This window comes from Orcinus orca, chromosome 14 (genome assembly GCF_937001465.1).
Source record: "Orcinus orca chromosome 14, mOrcOrc1.1, whole genome shotgun sequence".
Lineage (NCBI taxonomy): Eukaryota > Metazoa > Chordata > Mammalia > Artiodactyla > Delphinidae > Orcinus > Orcinus orca.
Window position 1 is genome coordinate 12,917,877 of NC_064572.1, and position 20,703 is coordinate 12,938,579.

General features: G+C 42.0%; 1 protein-coding gene across 2 annotated transcripts in view; it reads left to right on the plus strand.

The window, feature by feature from the left end:
* The first annotated feature begins 14,839 nt into the window (after window positions 1–14,839).
* Window positions 14,840–20,703, plus strand: part of EDARADD (EDAR associated via death domain) — a 56,896-nt gene continuing 51,032 nt past the window's right edge. The window contains exons 1-2 of one of the 2 annotated variants that reach the window (XM_033431290.2): window positions 14,840–14,982; window positions 15,346–15,420. In XM_033431290.2, the coding sequence (XP_033287181.1) occupies window positions 15,390–15,420 (31 nt within the window). In that variant the 5' untranslated portion in view covers window positions 14,840–14,982; window positions 15,346–15,389. Of the gene's footprint in view, window positions 15,421–20,703 lie in introns of both variants that reach the window. The other variant, XM_033431293.2, reaches the window with a different exon arrangement.

Below are 20,703 nucleotides of genomic sequence, written 5' to 3' on the forward strand. Positions count from 1 at the left end.
TTTGTTAGGCATGCCGGAAGTAGTGCTCTGACAGGGGCTAATTCTTCCTCACTACTGAGATAAGACCTTCCTGAACCTAATGCTCTGTGAATTATGAGCTTTTCCAGTCTGGCTGTGGGAACAGGCACTGTGCTTGGCCCTCTGTGGACACCAGTCAGTGTTCACTCTAGTCCTTTCTGATGGTTCTTTCTATGGCCTTGTGTGGATTCCTCACACACATGTGCTGGTTAGTACTCAAGTGAGTACTGAAGGGGACCCTCTGAGGATCCCCAGGTTTGTCTCTCTGTGTAGCCCTCTCCTCTGTGGTACTCTGATCTATGGACAGTAGCTGCCTTGGTTTCCCTAAACTCTTAACTCCATTTCTTCAATACAGGAACTTTGACAGATTCTACCTCAGTTTCTCCACCCAGCACCACGGCCTAAAATTTTTCTCAAGGTAGTAAGTGGGGCTAATCATAGGGCTCACCTTCTTTGTTTTTTGTTCCTTTGTTTTTTTTCTGTTTTTTTGCGGTACGCGGGCCTCCCACTGTTGTGGCCTCTCCCGCTGCGGAGCACAGGATCCGGACGCGCAGGCTCAGCGGCCATGGCTCACGGGCCCAGCCGCTCTGCGGCACGTGGGATCTTCCCGGACTGGGGCACGAACCCGTGTTCCCTGTATCGGCAGGCGGACTCTCAGCCACTGCGCCACCAGGGAAGCCCTGTCCCTTTGTGTTTTGATCATTGTTCTTCTTTCCTTGATGTGGAGGGTCTTTAAAACCATTGATTCATATATCTTGTCTATTTTGGGGGGGTTGTTTCAGGATGGGCAATAAATTGAGTCCATATTACTCCATCTTTGCTGGAAATAGAAACTAAGGGTTTTTTTTTTTAAGATACTATCTTAAACATTTTATGAAATCAACAAATCAAGATTCCAGAAAAACAGAGTGCACCAAAATTTATGCCTAGTGCCTGCGGATGAAATTATCCATTTAACTGTTCACTATATTCTTGTGATTGGGGTTGATAATATCTAAGTTTGTGTGTAATACTAAATTCTACATTAACAAAGTGGCAATATTTTTCAAAACCCAAATTGGGGCTTTTGGATTAAGATTTTTTTGGCTTATTAATTTATAAGAAGAGGACTGTTCAGACACTACTGTAGATATACATTTGATAGAAATTAAATAGAAAAAAACATAGTGTTAAGACCCCTACTGTAAATATTGATGGTCCATTTAGTTTTAAAATTAAATACTATACCAAGATGTTCTTTTTAGAATCCTGTCCTTCCCATCAATAATCTTTCACTACAGGTTTAGGTTACTTTTGTATTAAAGCATATATTCTGCAAAAAAGAAAGAAGTTTATTGTGTAAAACCAGATTATATTATGATTGAAGAAATAATGCTGAAAAGTAGATGTGCTCTCTAGAAGGAACAAGATGAAATGTTGATTTTTGTAGTCTTTAACTCCCAATCCCAGTACCTGTTATAAAACATTTATAATCCAAATAAAATTAATTTCAATAACTGTAAAATTTTATCATATAACCCATAATATTTACCACCTTCAAAAGGACAAACAAGTCTCTGGCTGACATTTAATGTCTTTCTCACTTGGGCTCTTCCACCTCTTTCCAACCTTATCTCCCATAAGAATCTTTACTTTAATCACATGTTCCCTCACTATTGTTTGATTTCTCACTATGCAACAGTCCACACCGTGTCGTCTGCATAATATTTGTCCCCCCCCTCCTCACCCCAGCTCCCCATTCAATCATTCAAAGGCTTAACAATACTTTTTGCCCTTGCTATTTTTGTGAACTTTACAACTCAAAAGGATCTCTTTCGTATTTCTATTTCCTCTAAACTTTCTATAGCACTTACTGTCTGTATCAAGCATTTGACAATCCATTATCCAGCTATATGTATTTTCATTTCACTATCTGTACATGTCTTCCCAAGAATATGTAAGTTTTTTGAGGTAAGGGATATGCCTTTTTAATGAAATGATAAATTATAAAATTACCTATCATTTACTTTATAGACAAAAAGATTTGCTGATTAATTATTTTAGGCATAAAGGCTCTAATTTAAAATACTATATTCTCAGAGAAGGGCCACATATTATAACCATTGACACCATAACATATGGCCTTTCATCATTAATTAAGGTTCTGATAGCAAGAAGCTGCACTGGTAGATTTTGTCGATGGGAAATAAGCTGAGTTACATTTGGGAAACCACAGTGGAGTGCTCCAGGCGGTCAGACAGGACTGAGGGCCCGTGGGGAAAAGCAACATCCCAGAGAGCAGCTAGAAGCCAGGGAGTCAATGGAGAAGCCCTTGAATGTGTGTGCAGAAAGCTGGCGCTTGCTGGGTGTGAGCTGATGACTCTTCCAGCTGCTCAAGTCATACCAAAATCTATGTCATGGCTCCTCATTCTTCAGGAAGATTCACTGCCTGTGATGGGCGAAAACAATAACAAGGTCATGCTGGGGCGAAATGCCTGACGATGGTTCCTTACTGTTCTATTAAGTTTCAAACAAAATATCTCATTACTGTACAAGGCCAAGTTTCACCACTGTCCAGCTGCTTTACTTCTATCTCTTATACAAGTTTTGGATCTTCCTCTTACCTCTCTTCTCCCTCCAACACAATTTTTCAAAAGTCAGAGGTCACACTCTATTTCAGCGCTTAAAATTGTATGGATCGGGCTTCCCTGGTGGCGCAGTGGTTGAGAGTCCGCCTGCCGATGCAGGGGACGCGGGTTTGTGCCCCGGTCCGGGAGGATCCCACGTGCCGCGGAGCGGCTGGGCCCGTGGGTCATGGCCGCTGAGCCTGCGCGTCCGGAGCCTGTGCTCCGCAGCGGGAGAGGCCGCAACAGTGAGAGGCCCGCGTACCGCAAAAAAAAAAAAAAGACTGTATTACTCATAATTGATCAGATCGTTTGTGGCAGGGGGCGAGGAGGAGAGAAATGGGGACTGGCCTCTTTCCACAGCTGCCCTGATTGAAATGGAAAATCTCTGAGCACCACAGAAAGTTGCCTGTTGAAACAACTAACAGCACAATCCCCTTTCTCTACAAAAGAATTGAGGAGTTCTGAAACTGAGAGAGCTTTTATTGAATTACTGTTGATGGGCATTTCTGAAATGCAAGTTCTTAATGACCACAAAAGAAAGGTCCATTAACTTCTATTAACCTATGAGAAATTCTGTTCTATAATGCGCAACCTAATCTTCCCATTCTGTTTCAACTGACTTAAACTTCTCTCCATGCTGATGGTGCCCAGTGTAAATTACTGATGAAGAAGTACTAGTTCCGTCCACTGAAACAGCTACATTAATAGGTGCTGGTTTGAGGTAATTCATGCATAGGTCTTCTGCACTCTTGTTTGCCTTTGGTGCCCCCTACCGTCCCTTTCAGTGCATTTCCATCTCCTGGCTCCTCTTCATTATTTCCTCCTTTCACAATGTTCCCATGTTCCCCAGAGAAAACCTGATTGGATAAAGCTAATTGATAATAGCATAAAACTGTTTGCCTTTTAAAAGGGATCAAAATATCAGCTTGGTGCTTTGTGTCCACCTAGAGGGGTAGGATAGGGAGGGTAGGATGGAGACGCAAGAGGGAGGAGATATGGGGACATATGTATATGTGTAGCTGATTCACTTTGTTATACAGCAGGAACTAACACAACATTGTAAAGCAATTATATGCCAATAAAGGTGTTAAAAAAATAAATAAATAAAAGGGATCAAAATAATGTAACACAAAGGAATGAAACGCTAATTGTGCAATTGCATATAGGAATAGTCTCAAGTCAAATATGCTAATCACCACTTATTCTATAAAAAGGGCCAAACAATCAACTATTAACTTTCATATTTATTTGAACATTCTATAGTCTGGAAAATGAGAAAAGTGAAGATAATTTTTTCAGGTGACTGAAGCTTTGCAAACAGATCAATCTGTGAAACAATGTGGAGGGGCAAGACTGATTTTGTTATGCAGACACATTTATGAAAATCATTTCTAATCATTTTTTAATTAAATAAGGTATACATAAATTAATATTTATATTATAAAATTAGAACATTACAGACAAGGCTAAAGTCTCCTGTAAGTATTACTTTCTCCCAATCCTGGTTGTTTTCCCATTGCCCAGAGATAGCCATTATCAGCCATTGTTAAGAGTTTGGCATGTATCCATTCTTTAAATAAAAACCAGCTTTATTGAGGAATAATTGTCATACAATCAACTGCACATATTTAAAGTGTACAAGTTTTGACATAGGCATACACCTATGAAAGCGTCACCACACGCTCCATATTCATCACACCGAGAGGTGACTCATTTCCCTTTGTAACGTCTTCTTCCTTCCCATCCTCAGGCCCAGGAACCCATTGATCAGCCTTCTGTCACTACAGATAGTTTGAACTTCAATAGGTTTATATCAGTGGACTCATACAGTATGTACTCTTTTTTTTCTGGCCTTTCTCACTCAGCATAACTATTTTGAGATTCATCCATATTGTTATGTGTATCAAGAGTCCATTCCCTTTATTGCTGAATAGTATTTCATTATAAAGGTATACCCCAATATTTTTACCTATTCACCTGTTGAATATTTGAGTTGTTTCCAGTTTACAGCTATTACAAATAAGGCTGTCGTAAACATTAGTGTTCAAGTCTTTGTCTGGACACATGCTTATTAAAAACTTGGGTAAATACATGGAATAGCAAGATCATGTGGTAGGTGTATATGTAAAATTTTAAGACACTGCCAAATGGTTTTCCAAAGAGATTGTACCTCTTAGCATGTCAACCACCAGGGTATGAGAATTCCAGTTCTTCCACATCCTTGCCAACACGTGATATGGTCAGTCTTAAATTTTAGCCTTTCTAACAGGTGTTAAGTAGTAGCTCATTATAGTTTTAATTAGAATTTCTCAGAAGACTAGTGATGTGATTCATGTGCTTGTTTGCATCGTCTTTGGTGAAGTGTTTCTTTGTATGTTTTGTCCATTTTGGGGGGGGGTTGTTTGTTTCCTTATGTGTTGAGGGTTCTTCTTACATTTTGGATAAAAGTCCTGTGTCAGATATATGCTTGCAAATATTTTCTCCCAGAAGTGGCTGGTCTTTCCATTATTCTAAGTTTCTCTAGAAAAGCAAAAGTATTGAAATTTGATGAACTCCAATATTTCAGTTTTTAAATTGATATTGTATTTTTGGTGTTATACTTAAGAAATCTTTGCTTAACCCAAAGTCACAAAAATTTCTTCTCTTTTCTTCCAGAAGTTTTATAGTTTTAGGTTTTACATTTATGTACATGTCTTTTAAATATGCTTTAATTGCCCTTAGGTGAGTAACTAAATGTGGAATAACTGGATCATATAGTAGGTGTACATTTAATTTTTTAGGAAACTGCCAAGCTGTATTATTTCTGACTTCATTTTATTTCCTTTATTGGCTTTATGAACCATAACTCTTATTTGTGTTATTTTGGTGGTTGCTTTAGAATTTATTGTATAAATCTTTAACATATCACAGTATATCTTTAAATGACATTATAACAATCCTGCATTACAACCTTAGAAGAGTACACTTCCATTTTTCCCCTCTAGGCTTTAGAGCCCTTGTTGACACTAATTTTACCCCTACATATAGTATAAACCCCACATACATTGTTACTATTTTGCTTTAAAAAATCTATGAGCTTTTAAGTACTCTTAATAAGAGGAAAAATATCCTTTTCTATTTAACCATATATTCATCACTTCTGGTGCTCTTCATTCCTTTGCATAGATCCAAATTTCCATCTAGTGTCATATTCTTTCTGCCTGAAGGATTTCCTTTAACAATTCCTGTAATGTAGGTCTGCCAGAGATGAACTCTCTCAACTTTTGTATGTCTGAAAAAGACTATTTTGTCTGTTTTTGAGAGACATTTCTACCAGGTACACAATTCTAGTTGACAGTTTTTTCTTTCAGTTCTTTAAAGATGCTCCACCGTCTCCTGGGTTGCATGGATGAGAAATCTGTTGTCATCCTTATTTTTGTCCCTCTGTAATGTGTCTTTTTTCCTGTGACTGGTTTAAGATTTTGTCTTTGTCCATGGCTTTGAGCAAGTTGATTATGCTGTGCCTTGGTGAAATTGTGTTCATATTTCTGGTGCTTGGTATTCCCTGGGATTTTTGGATCTGTTAGTTTAAGGTTTTCATCAAATTTGGAAAACTTTCAGTTTCTTTAGACATTTTTTGGTCCCCCTCCTTCTTTCCATTTCAGGGATTTCAGTTACATATTTACTAGGTGACTTGAAGTTATCCCACAGTTAATTTTCACTTTTTAAAAAAATTATTTTTTCTCTCTGAGTTTCATTTTCAACACTTTCAGTTGCTATGTCTTCAAGTCATTAATCTTTTCTTCTGCAATGTCTTATTGGCTGTTAATCCCAGCCAGTGTATACTTCATTTTAGGTATTACAGTTTTAATCTCCGAAAGTTCTATTTTGGGTTTTTAATATCTCCTATGTCTCTGATTAGCTTGTTGAACCTGTGGAATACAGTTATGATAAAAGTTTCAATGTCCTTCTCTGTGAATTCTAACATCTGTGTCAGTTCTGGGTCAGTTTCAATTGACTAATTTTTCTCTTGATTATGAGCCTACATTTTCCTCCTTCTTGGAAGCCTGGCCATCTTTGTATTCCAGACATTGGGCATGTACCTTGATGGGTACTGGATATTTTTATATTTCTATAGCTTATATTTGTATTTCTTGAGCTTCTTGGGATGCAGCTAAGTTACTTGAAAAGAGTTTTATTCTTTTGGGTCTTGCTTTTAAGATCTGTTAGATGGACCTGAGACAGTGCTTGCTTAGTCTAGGGATAATTATTTCACACTACTGAGGCAAAACTCTTCTGTACACTCTACTGAATGCCCATGAAATGTAAGGTTTTTTCCCAGTCTCCCTGATAGGAACAAGCACTGTTACTGGCCCTGAGTGAGCACCAGGTACCGCTCCCTCTAATCCTCTCACGTATTTCCTCTAGTTGTCCTTTCCCCAGTCTTGAGTTATGTCCAACATGAATGTACCTATCAGTAAGTGTTATGCTGAGTAGTCAAGGGGGACATTCCATGATCTCCAGGGACCCTTTCTGTGATGTCTCTATAGGACTCTGTCCTGTGACTTCCAGCTGTCTTGATCTTCTAGCTACATCTCTTCAAATCAGGGAGTCCACTGGGCTCTGCCTGGGTTGCCTTTCTCTGCACTGCAACCTGGAAATTCTCTCAAGGCAGTAAGCTGGGCAGTCATAGGAATCACCCTGTTTATATGCCAGCTCTTGGGGATCACTCTCCTTCTTTGCCTGGTGTGCAGTGCCTTAAAAACTGTTGTTTCATATATTGAATATTTTGTCTGTTTTGTTGCTGTTGTTATTGCTTCAGACATGAGGGTAAATCTGCTTCCTGTTACTCTGTCTTGGCTGCAAGGTAAAGTTGGCATGTATCCATTTAAAAATATTTACATGTTATAGAAAAGGCATAGATTGGTTTGTGTCTATCCCTCATCATTCTGCAACTTGCTTTTTCATTTAAAAAAATTTTAAGCTTATTTCTGGTTACCTTTGTAAAATATTCCATTGCATGATTGTATCATATTTATCCATTCTCCTATTGATGGACATTTAGGTTGTTTCTGATCTTTGCTATTACAGACAATGCTGCAGCCAGCAATCTCATGCATGTCTCCTTGCATCATGTGTAAGAGTTCCTTTAGGGAAAGTACAGAAGTCAAATTGCTCTCCAATGTGACCACAGGAGTTTACATTCCTACAATGTACGAAGACTTGTTCCTCCACAGTCTCACCAATACATTATATTGGCAACCTTTTAAGTTTCTGCCAACCTGCCAGTTCATTATTGTTTTAATCTGTATTTCTCTTATTTTTAGAAGGTTGAGTCCCTGTTCACATTTTTATTTGCCATTTTTGTTTCCTCTAGGAATTCTGTTTTGTCTTTGCCTAACCTTATATTGAATTATGTTTATTGTACTTTAATTTGTTTGAATAAATGCTTAAAATTTTAGAGACTAATCTTTTATTTTATATATATAAATTATATATAATAGTCTATTTTATTGAATATAATTATAAATACAAGTATTTTATAATTATATTTTATTTTATATTTCATAATTATAAAATAGAACATTACATATATAATTAATTTCTCTAAGTTTATACCCTCTTTTATAATTTTCTATTTTCTTATGGCACAGAATTTGAATTTTATCTGGTCAGCTTTATCAGAATTTTACGTCTTTTGATTTTTCGACTTAAGAAAGCCTTTCCTGTTACCAAAGTTATTAAGAGATTCTCTTACATTATTTCTTAATAATTTTAAAGTTAAAATGTTTGACAGTTAGATATTTAATCTATTTAAAGCTTACTTTTGTGTATACAGTGAGGCAGGGATACAAATTGTATTGTTTCTATAAATATCAAAATATCCCAATACAATTTTTTGAACTGTCCATCTTTTCACCATTTAACTGTCTCTATCATATAGCAAATTCCAAAAGGATACACGAGTCTGTGTCTTAAATTTCTTTTCTGTTCAATTAATCCACTGTTACTATTGGTTTGTAAGATCTTGCTGTTTTGGAAGGCAAATCCCCTCTCTTTGTTACTCTTTTTCAATTTTATCTTGAATTTACCCTTCCATGAGAGTTTGCAATCAGGTTCACGTTCCCCCAAAAATCTTGTTAATGTGATTGAGTTTGTAGTGAATCTTTAGATTCATTAGGGAATCATAACACTCTTTAGTATTGAGACCTCTACTCTATTCACGTGGTATAGCTCTTTATGTTGTGAGATTTATTTTCACGTTTTTTCAGTAAATCTTTGTAGTTTTTGCTATGTTTTTTACTCAGTTTTATTGAATTTATTCCTAGTTACTTTATAGCTTTCTTTGCTGCTGTAAATGGGATCATTTTTGCCCAGTTGGTTATCGTTGGTATACAAGAAAGCTGCTGGTGTTCAATCTGTTGAACTTTCTTTCTCCTTCAAGCGAAAGTCACCTATTAGTTCTAAAAGTTCTCGGTTGACTCACTTGGACCCACCTTTGTGTCTTAGCTTAGAATAAATTCTAAATGACAAGTTGTTAAACTAACTTTTTAAATGATTGGTGATTTTGTAGATGCCTAAGTCACCCATTTGAACCTGTGTTCTACATTCTGGGGGTACAAAGCACAGGAAACTATGCTCTTGGGTGCTGACTGTGCAATTTTTAGTTGATCACTGATAATATTCATTTGCCCTTTTCTCCTCACAACCAAAACAAAACAAAATCTCCTCTGGCTGACTCTTATTAGTTGGGTTTCAGCTTTTAACATATAAAGTTCATCTCTTTGAACAGATTTTCTCTCAAAATCTGGAGCAAGACGTCAATTGTTATATATAAAGATATATAAGAAAGCAGCTGGAAATCATACTGAGTATGATAGGGCCTAAGTCAAGGCACCAGGACACACGTGTGAGGGGTGAGTGAGGATCCTGAGGCTGGTGGAGGATTTCTAGAACAAAAGTGCTTGCTGCCCAGCCTCACCTTTTCCTCTCTCTTTTCCTCTTCCCATCCCCCATGCTCCACCCACAGCATTCTAAGCGTTTTAGCCAAATACCATACTGAGAATCACCCACACTGTGTCATTCCCTTTTGGGGAAACCAAACACAGCACAAAAACTGTGGTTTTCTAGCTCATGTATCTCGATGGATAGATAATTCAAAGTAAGCTGATAGGCGAAGACGAGAGATTTAACCTCCTGTAGATAGAAGGGCAGGCATTGCATAAGTGAGAAGTAGAAGACCTTGAAAAACGATTTATGCTTAAATCAGAACTACAATGAGGTACCACCTCACACTGGTCAGAATGGCCATCATTAAAAAGTCTACAAATAGCAAATGCTGGAGAGGGTGTGGAGAAAAGGGAACCCTCCTGCACTGTTGGTGGAAATGTAAGTTGGTGCAGCCACTATGAAGAACAGCATGGAGGTTGCTTAAAAACCTCAAAATAGAGTTACCATATGATCCAGCAATCCCACTCCTGGGCATATATTCAGGCAAAGCTATAATTCAAAAAGATACATGCACCCCTACATTCATAGCAGCACTATTCATAATAGCCAAGACATGGAAACAACCTAAATGTCCATCGACAGATGAATGGATAAAGAAGATGTGGTACATATATACCATGGAATACTATTCAGCCATAAAAAAGAATGAAATAATGCCATTTGCAGCAATACGGATGCAACTAGAGATTATTACACTAAGTGAAGTAAGTCAGAAAGAGAAAGATAAATACCATATGATATCACTTATATGTGGAATCTAAAATATGATACAAATGAACTTATCTATGAAACAGAAACACACAGACAGAGAACAGACTTGTGGTTGTCAAGGGGGAAGGGGGTTGGGGAGGATGGACTGGGAGTTTGGGGTTGGTAGATGCAAACGATTACATATAGAATGGATAAACAGCAAGGTCCTACTGTATAGCACAGTTAACAATATTCAATATCCTGAGATAAACCATAATGGAAAAGAATATTAAAAAAAATGTATAAGCCTGTGCACCACAACTACTGAAGCCTGCACGCCTAGAGTCCAAGATCTGCAACAAGAGAAGCTACTGCAATGAGAAGCATGTGCACCGCAACGAAGAGTAGTCCCCGCTTGCTGCAACTAGAGAAAGCCCACACGCAGCAACGAAGACCCAATGCAGCCAAAAATAAATTAAATTAAAAAAAAAAAAAAAAGAATATATAGGGAGTTCCTTGGCAGTCCAGTGGTTAAGACTCCATGCTACCAATGCAGGGGGTGCAGGTACGACCCCTGGCTGGGGAACGAAGATAGATCCCGCATCCCACATGCCACATGGCGTGGCCAAAAAAAAAAAAAGTATATGTGTGTATAACTGAGTCACTTTGCTGTACAGCAGAAATTAATACATTGTAAATCAACTATACTTCAATTAAAAAAAGAACTATTTCTGCTTAAACAAATGCACCAGAATGTTGTGCTCCTGTCAAACAGTATTCAAAGCAGCAAAAATGATAATATTTTCCTTAAGTTTTTCAGTCTCTCTGTTAACGTTTTTGAATACATCATTTTTTGTGCATATATGCAAATCTACAGGGCAATCAATTTGTGTGAGACGGTGAATGCTTAAAAAGGCCACAAAAAGACATTTTAAAATTTCCAATTTGAGTTTCCCTCACATTTGGACAAGGATGTAAATTCAACCCTGTAGTAAATTACAGCGTATTGTAAAGATGAAATAGTCTCTTGGCCTGCATTCTCTCCTCGCCGCATCCTATCCTACACACAGCTGCCATACCAGTCCTCCAAAAACACCAATTTTCATATGCCACTTTTCAGAAACTAGCTTCCTGGCTTCCTGTTGCTGAAAAATAGTTTCACGTGCTTTTGTATGGCATTCAAGGCTCTCCAGGATATGGACCCTCCCAAACATTTCAGTCCTGCTCATTTCTTTCACCATGCACAGGCCCATCTCCCAGCCATCCCAGCAAAGGTACCAGGCATCTCCTAGGCTTGTTGGCTCATTCAGCGGTGTCTGGAAAGGCTACTCCTGGGTCACTTGCCAACCCTTAGAGTCAGGAGGCAGGGGTGATGGTGCCACAGCCTGATCACATGGATTGAGAGCGGAACGATGGTTCTCCGGGAGTACACTGGGGCATTACTATGAGAAGTTATGTGGCAAAACAGCAGAGACCCACTACCACTGCCTTAACATACTCTAGACAAACGTTCGCAAATATCTGTTCCAAAAAGGAGACAAATGAACTTACTAACCCTCATTTGCGCCTCTTCCACAACACACAATTCCCCAAGGGTATATCAAGCCAATTCAACCGAGAGACTGTCCCATTCTGGAACATAAGGAGTCTCCTATTATCCTAAATCCATATGCTATCACTGCAGGTCTAACCAGTTTGCTGGGTTCATTTACACACAATGTACAACAACCCTTTGAAATAAGGAAGTATGTGGTTCAACAATGTAACTTTTTATCTCAGGTTGCATAAATTTAAGTAACACCCAAAATGATGTAAAATGAACAAAAACAACATATTTCAATGATGAATCAAATAAACTTATGTTTTGAGTTGCTGTTTTCCCCATTTGAAGATAACATTCCTGATCACCGTCATTGTCTGTGAAAAGACACAAGACCAACAGTTTTCCCCCCACTTAAGGCTTTAACCATAGTATCATAAACAAACGTCTCAAAATTTGCATGAAAACTTCCATGGCAAACTGTCAGTCTGAGGGTGGTCACCACCAAGCCACTTGGCTTCCATAGGTCTTTAATCCCTTTCTTCCACACATACCCCTTCCTGTTTTAAACTTTCATTATCTTGGTTCTACAGTGAAAGAGTATCTGCAGATCTCTCTTGACCACACACTCCTAAAAGTCAGGGACTTCTCACTTTGGTTTCCCAGGGCTTGGCATTTTGTTTGGGGCATGAGGGGGCTATCAATCAATCCATTGATCTGTGCTGTACACGCACCCTATAATAAGTACTGGTTCATTTCTTATAACAAAGGCAATAGGAGCTTCTCATAATAGACTAAATTCCAAGGAAAGAATGAAGGCAGGAAAGTAGTTGGTTTATTTGTACCTACTATAAGCCAGGCACTTTTAGGTAATTTTATATATGCAATATTTCATTTAACTTTCACAATCCTACAAATTCTTACAGACTCAAGAGTTTTGAGTAACAAAACTTTGTGTGCTAAAGTGTGCACACAAAGTAGCACACTAGTAACTTTTTGTGCTAAAGTAACACAAACTCATGGTGACGGGCCTGTGAGTCAAATCCAACACATCTGACTCTTTGGTTACCAATTCCCATTTATTGTGATTCCGAGATTCATGAGTTAATTTAGGTGCTATTAAGAAAAGTCAAAAATGTCTATTTTAAAGAGTGTTTTAAAACCCTCTTTGGGTAGCAATAGAAGGAAAAGCAGAAGGACACGGTATGACAGCAAATGGATTGTATGGTAGCCCTTTGGCAACTCCAGTGGATGATAATTGTTTTTAAGTGTCCATCAACAGATGAATGGATAAAGAAGATGTAGCAATATGTACAATGGAATATTACTCAGCCATAAAAAGAAACGAAATTGAGTTATTTGTAGTGAGGTGGATGGACCTAGAGTCTCATACAGAGTGAAGTAAGTCAGAAAGAGAAAAATACTGTATGCTAACACATATATATGGAATCTAAAAAACAAACAAACAAAAATTGTCATGAAGAACCTAGCGGCAAGATGGGAATAAAGGCGCTGACCTACTAGAGAATGGATTTGAGGACATGGAGAGGGGGAAGGGTAAGCTGGGACAAAGTGAGACAGTGGCATGGACATATATACACTGCCAAATGTAAAATAGCTAGTGGGAAGCAGCCGCATAGCACAGGAAGATCAGCTCCGTGCTTTGTGACCATCTAGAGGGGTGGGATAGGGAGGGTGGGAGGGAGACGCAAGAGGGAAGAGATATGGGAACATATGTATAACTGATTCACTTTGTTATACAGCAGAAACTAACACACCATTGTAAAGCAATTATACTCCAATAAAGATAATTGTTTTTAGATTAGCTTTTTGTAAATTAAAAAAAAAGTTCCACTTGCATTACACTTTAGAGTTCACAAAGCACATGGGAAAAATAAGGTAATGAGGGCTTATGGTTGCAATTCACAAAAAGTAGGTACAAGGAAATGGAATGAAAGGGAATAATATATATAGTCAATTTTCTTTTAAAAAATTAATGGTGAAGTGTGTTTCTGCCACCCCTCTTCTATTTGATATAATAAAAGTGGGAGTGATAAGACAATTAACTCAGGGTTTTGAAAAGCAAACCAGCTTCAGAGCAATGCTTGAGCTTGTGTTGCCGACTTGCTATGTGGTTCCTGACAACCAACCTCAGAAATAATTCCATCATCATGAGAAGTACAGAAAGAACCACAAACCAAACCTCAAAATGGATGCTAAGAGAAAACACCGTTTAAAAAAATTTCCCTTCCTATCAGAAGGCAGACCAAAAAGGAAGTTCATCCTCCCACCCACAGATTCCCCAGAGAGCTTTCCACCAGAAGGTCGACAGCCAGCCGGACCCTCTTCTCTGAGCCTCCCGTTTCTTTCATGGCATATTAAGTGCCGATGTGGAGAGTGCCATGGGCCTCAGGACTACTCAACAGAGGGGGAGAGGCACAAAGCACGCTCCTGGTGGCCAAGAGGGTATGTACACACTTGCTGCTTTCCTGCATTTTTCGGAGCTGAGTTTTTAGCCAGAGGCTGCTCCTTCACGATAAACTGACTAAAAGCTGTGTTATCGCTTTCAAATCAGTTCCTCTCTTTCAATTCTTATGTGTGAAGACAAAGGTTATTTTAAACCCTTAAGAGATCACTATTAAATTTAAATTGCCTGTAACCCTCGTATAGTAATAGATTTATGATGGATGATAGGTTTAGTTAAAATATAACATTCTTAAAAATATTCTTAGTGGAAGATTCCAATCTGTGCGCACGTAATTGGTATAAAATTAAAATTAAAAAAATTAGACCTTGGCATTTCCGAGGGAGCCCTAAGCTATTTTTCTAGCGAGGCTGTGCGAGTGTGTGTCAGGCTTCCTCTTTTCACTCCCTTTGTGTTGTCAGTACCCTGGAGGTCATGTAATAACCAATGCCAAAGAAAAATCAAAATAGAAATTATTAGCGTGTGCCATCATGCAGCGGCGTACTCTGCCTAAAGAGCAGGAAACGGTCTAAACATCAGACCGCCGCCAGGCATCTCAGCACAGGCCTGTGCGCGGAGGAGAGTTGCGGCCGGGCTCAGGCCGAAAGGAGGGAGCCAGGAGAGCGACCCGCGACTGCAGCCGGCTTTTAAGGCTAATAATCGCTTCGCAGCAGGTTCCGGGCAGCACTCCCGCGAGCTCCGCGGCGGGACCTGCCCTGGGAGACCTGGGCGCAGGACTGGAAGGGCGCTCGCGGCGGGTGCTGGCGACTCCGGGGCACCCGGGGACTCTCCCCGCGCCCTGGTCCGCTGCACCCGGGCTCCAGCTTACGCGTCTGGGAGCGGGGGGTGGAACCGGACGCGCACGGCAGGGGCTTTGCTAATTGCCAAGCAGGAAGTGAGCGCCGGGAAGAGCGGCGGAGAGAGGGGAGGAGCGGGCGGAGGAGGGGCGCGCGGAGCTGCCGAGGTTCGCTCCCCACGCGTCCGAAACGCAGGGCAACCGAGCCCTGCAACCCGGCTTTCCTCCCCTGTCCCGCCAGCTGCCCGGCCCTGCTCTGGCGCCCGTTGGCCCCACTCCGTCCCCATGGCTTCTCCGGACGACCCTGTGCGCGCGGGTAAGTTGACACCGCGCCGCACCCTCACCCGGAGCGCGGACCGCGGGTCGCTAGATCGCGAGGCGTCCGCGTCTGCGGCGGGGCTGTCGGGGCCGAGCTCCCCACGAGCCCCGAGGGGCGACCTGGGACCACCCTGGACTCTGGCGCCCGACCCGGGTCCGCGCGGGGCTGGACGGGGGACAGCGGCGGCGCCTGGTCCCGGAGGGCGAGGTGCGAGGCTACCCCCGCGAGCGGCTGCTGGTGGCGCGCGGCCCCCTGGCCCCAGTCACCCCCAAGCGTGCCTGAGACGCCCCTTCTCTCCTCTTGCTCTCTCGCCCCAGCGTCTTTGTTCTGCACCGGGAATGCCAGGTTGAAACAAGCCCCTCAAACCTTTCCGGCAGAAAAGAGCGCAAGGGGTGGATTTCTTTCTTTCCTCCCGAGCTCTCCCTTTCTCCCTACTCACGTGCCTTCTCATTTCTCCTCTTCTCTCCTCGTTTCACTTTTCTTAAATGGTTTTGTTCTAAATATTGGCCCTCGGAGCTATTTCATAAACTAGTATCCACAAAACCAGGCGGCTGATCCCACCTGTAGAGGCCTTTGGTTAGAATGGCCTCCAGTTCTGTCCTTATCGTTAAATATTGTGTTTGCACCTGAAGCCAGAATCTAGATTTTTCTTTGATCTCACTTGAATTGAAAAACCGTAGAATACTGTGTCTGTTCTTGAGACCAGGCTCTCGATTTTTCTTTAATTTCACTTGAAAATCTTCCTCAGACTTAACCTTTCAGGAGTTCGCTGTCCTTGCTCTCCCATACCCTAGGCTGATCCTCAGCGAATGTTTGTCGAACACGTGAATGAATGAATGATGTATCCCCCAGAGCACACTGGGGCTTTTTCTAGTTTTGTTGAGGCTGGAAAGGCTAGGGAGAGAGCCAGATATACAGAACCACAGATACCTGCTTAGAGACACGTGTTCCCTATTTTATTTCTTGGGCTTGGGCAGGGCCGGAGCTTGAATATTTTATTGTGCATTTGGGGCTTGAGCAGTTAGGAGAATGAGACAGAAAGTATCTGGAGGTGGGTCAGAAGATTGCTAACTTGGCCTTGTGATGTGCTGGGTCTGGGAGAGTTTCCTGGAGATTTTAAGAAAGATCTAAATTCTCCTTCAAGTGGTTCTTCTTTAAGTGAGGAATGGTAAACATTTTATCCATGGGAGATGGAAGATAAGTAAATGGTTTGGATATCCCTCTCCTCCCCCATATTCATTGTTTGGAAAAACAGAAGGGGAAATTAAGGGAGAAATCCTACCCCTGCCCCCCAGCTCTCACCTCTGCATCCACTTCCTCTTCTGAAAATGTAATTGGCAAGTTGCCAAGAGGTGTTAAGCTAGATTTTACTAACAGTGGTTTCGCATCTCATTAAATGATCATGGTGAAGGAGATTCAAAAAGATCTTGATCGGGACCCACTGAATGGGGATACATATAAGGTCTGCTTGGGACCCCCAAAATCAATGGCACCAGAGGAGGTGGGTGCTGGGAAACACAGCTTCACGTATAAAAAGCCTCAGTGAGTCAAGAGTGTGATAAGGCCACCAGGGCAGCTAATAGGATCTTAGATGACAGTAATAGTACTGCAGGATCTAGAAGTCCGGTGATGCTACTTAGCCTGCTTGGCCCAGCCAAAATGGAAGCTCACAACCTGGAACAAAGGGACTAGGAAATCCCAGCACATGTGGCGGGATGAGAGACCTGAGGATATGATGATAGGAGGGCATCATTTGGAAAGAACCTGTCTCCTTGACTTTGAGAGGTAGAACCCAAACTTGTAGGTGGACTTTTGTTGGCTTCCGACAAAGAGGGGAGAGACCTCCTGAGTAGAGATCTCCATCTCTCTTGCAGCGATGTTGAAGAACATCTCCAGGCATCTGAAAGATACTCTCATGTCCATTCCCACTCTGGAATTCTATCAATTAGATGAGGGTTCTTCCAGTTTAAAAAAAGATATATAATATCTCCACACTTGCATATAGAAACAAAGGGTTGGACAGAAATAGGACCAAAAAAATGACTTCCTCTTTCTAACATCTCATATCATTTCTATAACCTCCAGGACACATCCCTTTCATTTCTGTAATGAAGCCACAAGTGGTGATAATGTGTAAAACTCATTACGTGGGATTTTCATGTCTCCACCCCAGACCCAGTTACCATGCTGTCTCACCAGATTTCCTACACTCACCTCCCAGCTGGTATTTCCACACACACTCTCACCTTCCACCAACCTCTTCACCTAAAAGTGGCCAGAGTGACCTTTTAAAAACAAATCAGATCTCGCCATTCCTCTTCTCAGAAACCTGTGCTGACTTTCCAGTAAATCCTCAGTCCTTCAGTGGTGTCCATACTCTACGTGGGCCTGTAGCTCTCCCTTCAGTCGGCAAGCCTGCTCTTTCTCTTCGTCTGCACCTCAGCCACCCTGCCTCCTCTGTTTCCTTGAGAGCCCTGGACCACCTGCCTCCTGGCCTTTGCACAAGTTGTTTCTGCTGCCTGGAAGGCTCCCTTCACCTCCCCCCAACCCCCGCCGGTCCATTTACCTCCTGCCCACCCTTCAGATTTCAGATCAAAACCGATGTAGATTCAGCTCCATGTTACACAACCTTGGTGCACCCTTCCAGCACCTGTCACCCTTTCTAGCTGTGAAGATTTCACCATTCTCTCTCTCCCCCGTTAGACTATAAGTTCTTGGACAGAGGGCATGTCTGTTTTGCTCGACCGTTTTTCTCCAACGCCTGGCCCAGTACCCAGCACTTAGTAAGCCCTGGTTAAATACTTATCTCAGTAAATGAATGAAAGATATAAAATGTAACCACCTATTCATCAAACTGGGCAGAAAAAGCTCTTCCCATATTGGCATCTTAGGAACTGATTCAGTTAGATATGTTAACTGGGTTTACCTTGTAAAGTTAAAAAAAAAAAAGATGTTTGTATATCCACATGCATATAACAAAGGTGGGTATCTATTATTATACCGTATGAACTTAATTAAAAAAACAACTCTTTGCCCTGAGAAAATTTACACTGGCAGGAAAATAGTCATGCTGGTTACAGTGTGACCATCTCATTCCACCTCTACCACTAATAAACCATCCATCGTGGAATGAGTCATAATTGCCTGTTGAAAGTGAATAAAATCTGATTCATGTTCATACATATATTAAGGACAGAAACAAAGAAAGAGGCTTTGAAAGTCGCGAGAGTTGGGGAGATGGTACAGTTCATTGCTTCATCGCAGTGAGCTAAGTAAGTGCCCTTGGCCAGGGAGCACATCAGTGTACGTTCTGCCTTTGTTCATCCTCGGGGTATTGTTTGCACTGCACACAGGGCTGCTCCCTGGGAGCCCTGGCTCTAGAGACCGGCCCAGGACAGCCCCATAGGTGGCATCTCACCCCTCATGCACCCCTCTGAGCCCTCCTCCGCGCTTGGATGGGTCTGATGTGGCACCCTGTCCTTCTTGCAAACTCCAGTAGCAGAAACCAGGACTAAAGGGGGAACTACTTCGAGCAGCACCCTTATTTGAAAGGCTGGACCAGCCAGTTCATTCACATCCACCAGAGAGTGCTGACAGGCTGCGGTTTTCCTTTCTCCCTTCCTTCTTCCCTTTCTCCTTCCCCGTCTCGTGGGTTTTTCCAATGCCCACTTCATTTCTTTCCGTTTCTTACAATGCCTCTAAGTTTTCTTCTCTCCACCCAAGTATTTCCCCCTTGTCTGCATTCCTCTTTCATCCCTTGGTTCATCTCTTCCCTCCCCTCCCCTCTCCCTCAGCTTGGCCATCATCCAGAGAAGTCGCTCTAGAGGTGCACCTTCTTGATCTCTGGACCTTTCTCAGCTTGTTCAGCCCCTGCTCTGAGGTGCAGGGATGACAGAGCAGGGCTGCTGCCAGACAGAGAAGAAGGCAAACTTAGCAGCCTGTTAGCGCTGCTGCCCTGAGAGCTTCTGTAATCCTGAATACGGTTAGGACTCTAGGGCTTCCTTAGAATCAGTAGTGAAAACAGCTGTAGGTCAAAAGAAAAGCTCGGGTACAAAAAATAATAACAGAGGAAAAATAAATGAACTCTGAAATCACCGAGTTCAAAGAATTGCCTTTACTTTTTCACTAAGAAGCACAAAAAGCCCCACTCTTTTGTTTCCTGATGATCGGGAAAGCCAGGAAGCTCTGACACGCTTCCCTCTTTGTCTCTCTGAAAGGACATCTTTAGAGGAGATCTTTGAACTTCCTTTGAGGAACTGTCTTGAGGAACTATTGGCCCTTATCTAATGTGATTCTTAAAGGGAGAGGTCCGGACGTGACCGTGCTGCTCTTGGGCAGCGTACCCACATCTGTGTTGGACAATCCGAGATCGTTCCTGGTGGAGAGGCTGCCGGGTGCAGCCCACAGTCTCCAGGGCTCCTGGGGATTCTGATTCAGGAGCTGACGAGAGCTGGGTCTTTGAGTGGGTGATGGGTAGGTGAGATTTTGCATTTAGAATTGATGCCGGAATGATGAAAGCTTTAGGGGATGTCGGGTGAATGTCTTTTGCACATGGGAAGGACATGAATTTGGGGGCCAGAGAGTGGACTGTTATGGGTTGAACTGTGCTCCCCACCCCCAAAAAATTTTGTGGGCATCCTAACCCCCAGTACCTCAGAACGTGACCTGATTTGGGAATAAAGTCTTTACAGAAGCAGTCAAGTTAAAATGAGGTCATCAGAGGGAGCTCTCATCCAATGTGACTGGTACCCTCATAGGAAGGGAAAATTTGGACACAGAGATCCCCCCAGGACAGCCTGTTATCAGGTGGTCAATGCATGAACCACTTCAGGCAACCCGAAGGCAGTGGAAAACGGGTAGATTTTGAAGTCAGAAAGTCCCAGATCCAAATTCTGCTGCTTCCTTTGCCCTGTGACCTTGGGCACTCAGTATGGATAAAGGAGACACTTGGCCCTCTCTCAGGGTTACTGTGAGGATGAAACGGGGCTGTGTGTAAACCAGGCAGCATGGGGCGATGGGGTGGGTGGGCGGGGAGGGGTACTGGGTAAGTGGGAGCTCTAATTGTAACTGGGCTTCCTGTGTTGGAGTGACCTTCACCTGAAGATGCTCTTTTCACCTTTGGGGCCCCTACTTCTCACCACTCATGGACTTTTAAAGCTGGAAGGGCACGTGGAGGCTCTCTGTCCCCCCTCCCCCTGAATATTACAGATGAGGCACCTGAGGCCCAGAGAAACAAGTAACTGCAGCTGGCCTTGCTTGCTCTCCCCAGGGGCCTCCGGG